Genomic DNA, 9,917 nt, shown 5'->3' with positions numbered 1-9,917 from the left:
AGTGCTGATAGTTTCTCTTTGTGGCGTCTGCAAGAAAAGCTTTTCCCAAAGCAATCCAAGCTGTTTCCCAACTTTCCCTCAAATGGGTGAAAAATGTATCTTTGATCAGGTCTAATGAACCATGTTTGGGTACATTTAGAGTTAGTGACTAAAACGCAGACATATTTGAGCTCTGCACTGACTGAGCTCTTTCCACGTCCCATTCAGTGCCCAGTCTGTGGGCCACCACGGCGTGTCAGTCTAATACCAGGGTTAGATTATGAAAGTGTAATCCTCACCGTCAGGAAGACACTGGGAATCAGTCTCTATGTGTAAGAAGTTATCAGTAAAACAGTTTCACATTTCAGTCTCATTCTGTTAAAAATGACATAAAATTACATTAAAAAGATATACAATACATATACATTCTAATAAATACCAATTCATTAGAATAGCGATTTATATTACAAATAAATACCAACAGGTTCAAGATGATTACAGTGAAAAAATAGCATATAAGCATTATTTATCTGATTTATTATTAATTTATCTGAGTCGATGACACACGAGGATCACAGGGAGGAACAAGACCGAAGAACTAGAAAGACTACTCCATTAGAAACCCTGAATGAAAGCGCATAAACACTGGGTCAGCAGTCCCACGTAGCCTCACACTTTGGACGAAACACGATACGAGACAACATTTGTCCTGATGACAGAAGAATAACGTGCATGGATCCTTGGAACGAGATGAAATGAGGACTGTGATCTTTCAGGGAATTCCTCGAGTGTTTCTGCTCAGGGATTCTTTGACTTCTCATGCGTGTGCATGCGTGTGCGTGTGTGTGTGCGTGTGTGTGTGTGTGTGCGTGTGCATGCGTGTGCGAGTGCATGCGTGTGCGAGTGCATGCGTGTGCGAGTAAGCATGCGTGTGCATGCGTGTGCATGTGTGTGCGTCATTGTTCATCGTTGTGTTTGACGTTACCTTGTCTTTAACCCTCTGCTCTCTCCTCTTTTGTAGTCGAGCTTACCGACTCCTTTGTGGCTTCTGGTCTCACTCCTACTCCTACTCCTTTTGGTTTTCCTTCTCCTACTACCATTGCTCCTACAACCATTAGTACCTCAGCTACTCCCACTCCTACAACTACGACTTCAACCACTACTATTGCCACCACTTCTACTACTGAGGCAACCACTACCATCCTTCCAATGCTGTTCCCCACCAAGCGTATTGACCAGAATGTGTTGGGTACTTGCTGTTGTCCGTTCTAGTTTTACTGTCTACCATCTGAATTGAACTGTCTTCTCCTACCTGAACAACTACATCAGGGTTTCCGTCGATACGCTGCGCTGTACCTGCTGCACAAAAAGTGGGGAGTTGCTACAAAATCCTGTGTTGTAGCCAACAAATCTGCTCCTGGTCCAGGAGTGAGAACGTTTATCTCACAGAACATGATGGCTTTGAGTTTCAGTCGTTTGATTAGTACTTGCACACTGGCAGTGTTAGGACTGAAGTAACCGCTAACTCAGAAGTAAACATTACAATTCATGAACTTAAAAAACTATGCTGATATATTTGGGTGGGGGGGGGTGAGTATAGTTTAATGCTGTTAGTTTGATTTTGAGCAGAGCATGGAGTCTATGTTGTTGTAGGAAGACTTGTGCAAGGCTGCACGGGTCCCTGTGTGTGGTTGTTGTAACTGTGCCCTCTCTGCCTCTTGAACCCTTTGTCCCTTACCCCACCCCCACCTACCCTACCTTGTGTAGTGGCGTCTGGGCGAGAGATCTGGAATTTGACGGTGGAGCCTAACAGTAACTACGCTAAAGTCAGCTGGACGCACAACTTCCCGGCCAGCAGCAGCGATTTTGTACTAGAGTTCACTCTGGACAGTAAGAAATCAGCTCAAACTGAGATATAAACTGTGAACTAAATGTTCTGACTGCAGAGTAGATCTACAAGGATAGTGAAGTAAAGCTGGAGCTTCAAGGTGCAGAGTGTAGGTGGAGCTGAACAGGTAAAACCAAACTTTATCACAGCATTTGTACGGGAATACAGGACACAGCCTGGTGGCAAAGAGGAGGATCCAGATTTGTCCTCAGAGCATCTTCAAACCGAACATTAGAATAAATAGATGTAGTCAACATAAACATCTGTGTGTGCAAGCTTGAGGTCACATGGTTCAAATTGACTTCCTTTTTGCTTTTTATACGTGCACTAACAGTTCACACACAATCAGCTTGAAAAGACCTAACAATATATCTTTAGCTGCAGTAACACAATCTATAGTTTTAATGTGAGGAAAACATCTGGATGTGCCGTAGCAGTTTTATGCTGATCCAGATCAGCATAATATTGATTTTAGTCACAATCCTAATGTAACTATATTCAGATGAAAGACGTTTTGTTCCACATACTTGGCAGTTACACATTAACTGAGCATCTGCAAAATTACGAAGCAAGTCATGAAAGTAATGAAACAATCAGAGAAAATGGAAAAGCTTTGTGTGTCAATATAATAAACAACAATAATAAGTGTTATTAAGAAAAAAGCTTCAACAGCAGCAATGCTGTTTTATTATCTCCCTTTAACTAAGGAGTCGATATTTGTACCCTCAGGCTGACGTGTTGTTTGTGCTTTCAGAAAAGAAACGCGTCACGCTCTGTTTCCCTCTCACGCTTTGGTTCTGCCTGTTCGAGTGCACCATGTGCATGGATCTATGACTTCTGTTGCCCTTCTTTGAGTTGCTTTTGCTGGGATGCGCTGCTTTCTTTGAACTGCTGCTTCACTGTGTCTGTGCTGCCATACTCACCTGCTTGGTATGAAGTGCTGTGTACTCTGGCTTTCAATCATCCCGCCTTCTCACAGAGCTTGGATAGCAGAATTAGCTCAGACATCTCAGTTACTGCTGTTTGCTTCAGTCTGTAAACTCTGCAGCAGAGAAAGGATGTGTTTGTGTACTTGTGCTGAGACTTTAATTCTTAATGTCTGAGTGTGAGGAAAGGAAGTGATGTGATTGGTCTGATGCTATCCACTTCTCTCACCCATCCCTGGGAAAAAAAATGGGCCCGGGCATTTTGACTAGAGACCGGCCCCCCAGGTATTATAGGAAAAACCATGAAGCCTTTGAATGAAAACAGACGCTGTGGTGACAGTGATGTACAGTCTTGTTGGTATATTTATGATTTCTATGCATTTGACATCAGATAAAAACGTTGGTTGTAAGATTCAGATAATTATTTATTAAAAGCGAGACATTTGAAATTTTAAATGAGAATAAGAAAGAAAAGTATTTCTTTGTGCCCCCCTCTCCCTGTTAATGCCCTACCTGCCCCCCTGGCAACACTTTGCTAGATCCGCCCCTGCACAGTTACCAGCTGTCAGCTACTTAGAAAAGGATCCTGGTGTTATTTGTCTCTCAGAAACAGTTCATAACTTCAACTCATCCATGTCAACCCTCTGCTGGTTTCCTCTTTCTGGCGCAAAGTGGGCGATAAACAAACAAGAGAGAAAAGCCGATCAGCTGATCATTGATCAGATTCATGAGAGAAGAAGAGGCAGCTGTGCAGCAAAGACAGAATAACTCCAGCTTTGTGTCTTTTTCATTGTAGCTGAAGTCTGGGACAAACGGTTCCTTTTCACCTCAATATGAAACGCGTAATATTTCCTCTGACTGTAAAAAGTCAGCACAACAAAAATAAAACTCCACCTAAACTTGGTTTATATCTGACCAACATAGACTGCAGCTCATAAGTCATCTGAAGTTCAGATCACCTGACGCTCCGATCGGCGGCCGCCTCACGTCTCTGCTGTTCTGCTGCTGTACTCTAACCAAAGAAAACAAGAAAACAAATCCCAACAGGGTTTTACATTCATTGAAGAAATTGTATTGATGCTATCTCTGCTCAATACAGAATGCATGTAGGTCAGGGCTGTGCATAGACTTTACGACAGGAATGCGTTATTGATGCTGGCGGGGTAGGGCTACGAGAAGGCCCCGCTACATGTCGCTGTAGGTCACGAACACGTCCCAACACACTGCCTGAACAGGTTACTAACCCTGGCCAACCTGTCCCCAGAGTTAAGGGACGTGTCCGGCGGAGCTAGCCACAAAAACCTTTTATGTTTGATTGTTGTACTTATTTAAAAAAAGAATGTGGAGAATATTCTGTGTAGGAAAAGGATTGGGTTACACTTAGATTGTTTACACCTGCTTGAAAACAATAAACTAGCATGAAACATAAACACAGCTTAAATACAGTTTTCAAACATAGCTGACTGTCATGAGGATAATTATTGAGCCACAGACACAAAGACATGGCAGATGGATTTACCAATGACACAAAGCCTTTCTCATTGCACTTCACTGACTGTTGTCCAACAGCATGATCTTTGTGTGTCTGTGTAGACTGGTGTAGCATGGCCTGGTCATCACCCATGTTGATGACTTTGTGTGGCTAACAGCACGGTGCATGATGTCATGCTGCCCTCAGCCTTCACTGCCTCTCCAGAGTCACAGGTTGGGCAGACGTGTTTCTGCTGGAAACATGCCGGCTGTCGTCACTGCTCTCCTGACCTCACAGATGGGGGGGGGGGGGGGGGGGGGGGGGGGGTCTGGTGTCTAACTGAGACCAGCAATGTTTTGCCACCTGACATAGATTTAACTCAAAGTGCTTAAAATCATGTTTAGCAGCATCTTCTCTCAGTGTGGAGCTTTATGTCACTGGGTTGGTTGTTTGGTTGCCGTCAGTAGACTTGCTGTTAGCTGAGCAGTAACAGAAGCAATAACCTGGGAAAACAGGGACAATAAAAGCAGTTTAAGGGTCACTTTTGTTCTGCACCTAGCTGCAACAACGGGTTTTAAATCCAGCCTATACTGTCCACTTCCACTTTATCACTTTAGCAGTCAGCGGCTCTTTGTTGTTTGGCTAGCTGCACTGACATGGGAACATCTGCCTGCATTGTTCGGCCTACAAAGTACTTTATAAATGAAGGTGTTTGGATGAGAGACCAACTAGCTGGAGCCAATACTGCAGCCTTCCCTCGACAGGCCGGGTGCAACGAGCCGCACAATTAGCTTGCAAATAAAGCGTTCGCAAATTATGACATAATATATGCGCTATTTATATAATAAAACATTCCTTTTTTCCCAAGCACAAGCAAACAGTTCACTGTGTTTCTTATTAAAACACGATCCAAAATCCCGACCTGAGCACGGTCGAAGGAGAAAAAGCCTCCGTGTTAAAGTCTCCTTTGCCCAAATGTAGGTGAAGGAGTAACCCAGTCTCCAGAAGTCTCGGGGAAATATGCCGACGCGAGAAGAGAACTGCTACATAATGTACCTGGACATACAACACCTTGTGGTTTCTAGTTTAGATGTTATTCTTTTTTGTTGAGGTACCTTAAGAAGTTAATAGAGACAATACAGTTCATCATTTCATTATAAATATAAGTAGTCAGTATACCGATCCACACTCGCTTCCAGTGATCACTGGCTAAAAAGTGATTTCCAGAATCTTTCAAAAGGATGATTTGTGGAAATTAAACTTTTATGAAAGAATAAAGTCCTTTACAGCCAAAAAGAACTTTGCCATTATAAAGTAGCTGCTGCAAAGTGACTCTTATCCAGGTAAAAAGTGTTGTTGACATTAAAAATGTCTTCAAGAGAGATCGCGGGTATCAGAAACTGAAACAAATGTAATATCGCAGTTGTATAAACTTACCTGATAATCCTGATATTTTCCTGTGAAAGAGCGATGCAGACAAAAGTCTGCTTATGTCCCACAGAGTTATTGGGTTTGTTGCTAGTTTGTGAACATAAGCTAATGCAGAGTAAATCTATTGATGGTAACCAACGCTCTGTACTGACAGAAGACGTGCTGAGCATGTTTTAAAACATGCTTTTTAGCCGATTGTATTCCAGAAGTGGTTTTGCTTGACAGACAGTGGTCCTTGTGCCTCACTCCACGACTAGCAATGATCAGGTTTCTGCAGGGAAACAAAGTCACGAGGCCATAAAACAGTCAGAACAATCAGAACATATTGTCTGAACTGAGAATTTCATAAAGCATTGTGGCCAGGCACACATCACTGTACTGTTTAATCCACATGTTTTACTCATTAAAGAGATGAATCTTTATGGCCACTGTGGTGCAGCATTGCTATCAGCCTCAGTTCAGCGCCGCCGCCCTGCTATCAGACAACAGCAGGCTCCCTGTGAAGCATCGTGGTGCCCGGTTTTAGAGTGGAGCGAAGGCCACACCCCTGGAGTGTGATTGGCCTCTTTATTGTGTTTCCAAGGTAACAAGACGAAGAAAGATGTAAAGAGTCAACAGCCCCCCATTAATGTGGTGGATCTCGTCCCAGGCGTCGTGTATCACCTGAGAGTTTACTCCCATCTATTCAACAGTGTCAGCAGCAAATCTGTCACCTTTAAGACCAAAGCAGGTGAGACCACACCTGGCCGTGTGGAGCGAGGAGCCAGCTGGGCTCCTCTGGGTATTTCACACAAGTAATATCTACACTGACTAAGTGGATGCAGGCTGTCACGGTTTGTTTAATATCTGTCCTGTTTGTTCCCAGCAGTAAACCTTCTACATTTGAAATGCCTCAGATTAGATTAGTCTTTAGACATGGAGTCTACAAGAAGCACAAGTTAGTTTAGATGTGCTTACTTCTGATCACGCCCTGTGTTTTTAACCAACTAAAAAGTTCCACTTTAAAGAGAAATATTTATTGCTTCTGTCTTGTGTGTGTGTGTAATAACTAGTGATGGCACGATACCACTTTTTTATGCCCGATACCGATATCATAAATCTGGATATCTGCCGATACCGATATGAATCCGATATAGTGTGTTTTTAATCAATAAAACTGTTTTTTTTAATATCTTGCTGCATTTTGTATAAGTTCATACTCAAGTTTAAATAAATAACAACACTAAAGCTATTCTGTTATACCTGTATGTAAAAAATACACTGCAGCCAAAATATTTAATAGTTCAGCAAAACTGATCAATCTAATAAACTTAAACCTGCTCCATCCTCCCTATTCTGGTATTTTAAAGAGTACTTAGCAGAAATATTAAGCAACCTAACTAATAGGGTTGCAAACTCCCAGCAAAAAACAATAGGGAACCAACCCCCCCCCCCCCCCCCCCTCCACCTCATGATGCTTAATCGACATAATCAACTTTAATTTGATGCAGTGTGAAAAAAATTCATAGAAATAAATTATTTTTCAAGAATAATTAAATAGATTCAACATCTTTCTTCAACAGAACTGCAGACTGCACAGATGGTACCTTCCCAAAGGAAAAAGTACTATAGCTTACTAGGGTATATTAGACTTAACAGTTACTATATACAGTAATGGACTTCTATATATTTTACATCAGATTAAAACTTTGGGTGTAAGAGTCAGATAATTATTTATTAAAAGCTAGATATTTTAAATGAGAATAAGAAAGAAAAGTATGTCTTTGTGCCCCCTTTTCCCTGTTCATGCCCTATCGGCCCCCCTGGCTACACTTTGCTAGATCCGCCCCTGCACAGTTACGTCAGCTGTAGAAAAAGATCCTGGTGTAGAAGTAATATTAAATAAATTCTAACAACAGCTGATCAAGCTTAAACGTGCTGCTGTTGTTCAGCCGCTGGTTTCCTCTTTCTGGTGCAAAGTGGGCCAAAAACAAAGAAGAGAGACGATCAGCTGATTATTGATCAGTTTCATGATTGAAGTAGCAGCAGGAGAGAGAGAGAGAGAGAGGCAGTTGCTCCATATATCTGTAGTTAAGCTTAACGTGGGAATGCTTTACAAACATTCAGAGATGAACTTACACACTTGCTTTACTTCTCTCTGGGAAAACTTCCTCGGAGATGAAATGCTGGTTTGCTAGCGAGGCTACAAACACACACAGCCGCTATATCACGTGATGCACACTGCTGCAACGAGCTACGGTTATGAGCCGAGTTACGCCGTGTAGCAAGTTTTGTGAGGTGCTTTTTTGATATTTAATGGATCGATTACATTTTTTTATTTCTCTCTGATATCCGATCCAGTAATTTACGTCAGTATCAGACTGATACCGGATATCGGATCGGTCCATCTGTAGTACATATATCTGTATATATATACACAGATATATGTTACTGGTCCAAAGTTTTAGAGCACCACTATTTTAAAGCCTCATTGCACTCTGAAAAAAACACTTATGTTTTGGTTGATGGGACTGCAGAGTGCTGTGGCTGTTTTGGTTCAGGGGGCCTCTCACTGTGTACAAGTCACCGACCCTGGATCCACCAAAACAGCCCTTCAGTAGTCCAGTGTCGGTGTTTCATGGCCCAGACAAACCTCTGTCTTAGTCTGACGTCTTCTTTCTTTCTGCAACTCGTCCTGTCAAACCTGCAGCTCGAAGTTTCTCCTCACAGCTGAAACGGAGACTTTCTCACTGCGACCATGAAGCTGCTTGAAGCTGTTGTCCTGTGACATCACACAGCTGTTAACTCTCAGAAACTCGTCCTCTGGTTCAGTCTCTGGGTCTGCAGACCTCCTCCTGTCACAGTTTCTGAGCCTTTGGCTGAAGGAAGCTGGACTCACAGTTTCTCTGTAGGACAGAGCTGCATTTATAAGTGTTATGATGGTCTGTGTCTCTTCCACTGTTAATTGTGTTTTTCTCACCATTTTTGTAGCAACACTTTCTGGAGTTCAGCTGATGCTCACATCAGTCCCAGCACTGCTTTGTGCAGACAGAGGGGGGAGTAATCCAGAAACGTTGGAACAGCTGTAGGAAGTACCAGCAGCAGCTTTCAAGGCTGATCAGCCTCCATCACTGCGGAGCAGATTAACCTGTTAACCCATGTTGTCCCTGAAAAAGGCCTTTTCGTATGTGTACATTAGTTTCCAGTTTGGGGTAACCTTTGTTTTTCGATCTATTCATTGGACTTGGATGAACTGCAATAAATTACTGGAAAAATCAGGGTGTTCCCAAACCTTTGACCAGTATCCTTCTGGTCATTTGAATTAAGTGTGAGTTCAGACTGACTAAAACAAACAGCTCAAATATGGGACATGAAGCTGGGATAAATCAAGCTGCAAACACCTGTAAACATGCTGATCTCGGTGGGCTGTTGGTAGTTTGTCAACGAGCAGAGGAATCCCTCGTGCACACTTACACAGTGACTGTGGAACAAAGTGTGATCTGTTGGGGAAAAGTACATTTTTCAGATGAAATCACACGTGTGTGAACTTTTAGGCAATCACCTTGACATGGACAGGATCATGTTCACTGCGTCATCCTCGTTGTTTTTGGGGAAAACGATGACATGTTGGTCCTGAGCTGTTGACGCCTGCTGAGCGCTCTGGGATGGGTTAGGGGGCTGACCCTAACCCTCTGCAGATAAATACTAACTCTCTCTTTCTTCTTCCTTCTTGTCCACTGTCTTGTGTGTTTGTCTGACATGACTCCAGCCTACATAGACCAGGTCGACATAGCCACGCAGGGCTGGTTCATCGGATTGATGTGCGCCATCGCCCTTATCATCCTCATCCTCCTCATCGTCTGTTTCATCAAGCGCAGTCGTGGAGGGAAGTACCCAGGTGAGCTTCCCACAGCCTTCTTATGCAAGTCTGTTCTTTTGAGTGAAATCATGCAGACGGTGAATTGAATTTGTGGCCACACAGAGACTGAATATTCTTTAATGCCGAGAGGAAGAATGTGTCAGTAATGTCCCAGTTCATCCAGGTCGTTTCCTTTTAGAAGATCAGTGGTCTTAATGGTCTTGAGAGTAGTGGGTATTGTAGCCAGAGCTGTTAGATGTGGCTACTTAGCTCGAGGACAGAGTTAGAGCTAGTTACTGATCTGCCACGCCTCACGCCATTACACGTCTGGGTGGAAGGATGTTGTTGAGGTTTCATCAGCAGAGTCTTTTCTGCGTCTGGGTT

General features: G+C 43.0%; 1 protein-coding gene across 23 annotated transcripts in view; it reads left to right on the top strand.

The window, feature by feature from the left end:
• Positions 1 to 9,917, top strand: part of nfasca (neurofascin homolog (chicken) a) — a 132,163-nt gene that overhangs the window by 108,377 nt on the left and 13,869 nt on the right. For 16 of the 23 annotated variants that reach the window (XR_014874019.1, XR_014874020.1, XM_085159076.1 and 13 more), the window contains 4 exons: positions 1,001 to 1,228; positions 1,747 to 1,869; positions 6,279 to 6,425; positions 9,444 to 9,572. Coding sequence is in view for 21 of the 23 variants with exons in the window: in XM_085159076.1 (XP_085015202.1) it covers positions 1,001 to 1,228; positions 1,747 to 1,869; positions 6,279 to 6,425; positions 9,444 to 9,572 (627 nt within the window). In the remaining 2 variants the exon portion in view is untranslated. The remainder of the gene's footprint in view (positions 1 to 1,000; positions 1,229 to 1,746; positions 1,870 to 6,278; positions 6,426 to 9,443; positions 9,573 to 9,917) is intronic. The other 7 variants (XM_085159088.1, XM_085159092.1, XM_085159091.1 and 4 more) reach the window with 3 other exon arrangements.

Source organism: Neolamprologus multifasciatus, chromosome 5 (genome assembly GCF_963576455.1).
Source record: "Neolamprologus multifasciatus chromosome 5, fNeoMul1.2, whole genome shotgun sequence".
In the NCBI taxonomy this organism is placed as follows: Eukaryota; Metazoa; Chordata; class Actinopteri; order Cichliformes; family Cichlidae; genus Neolamprologus; species Neolamprologus multifasciatus.
This window is presented reverse-complemented; position numbering and strand designations above follow the sequence as displayed.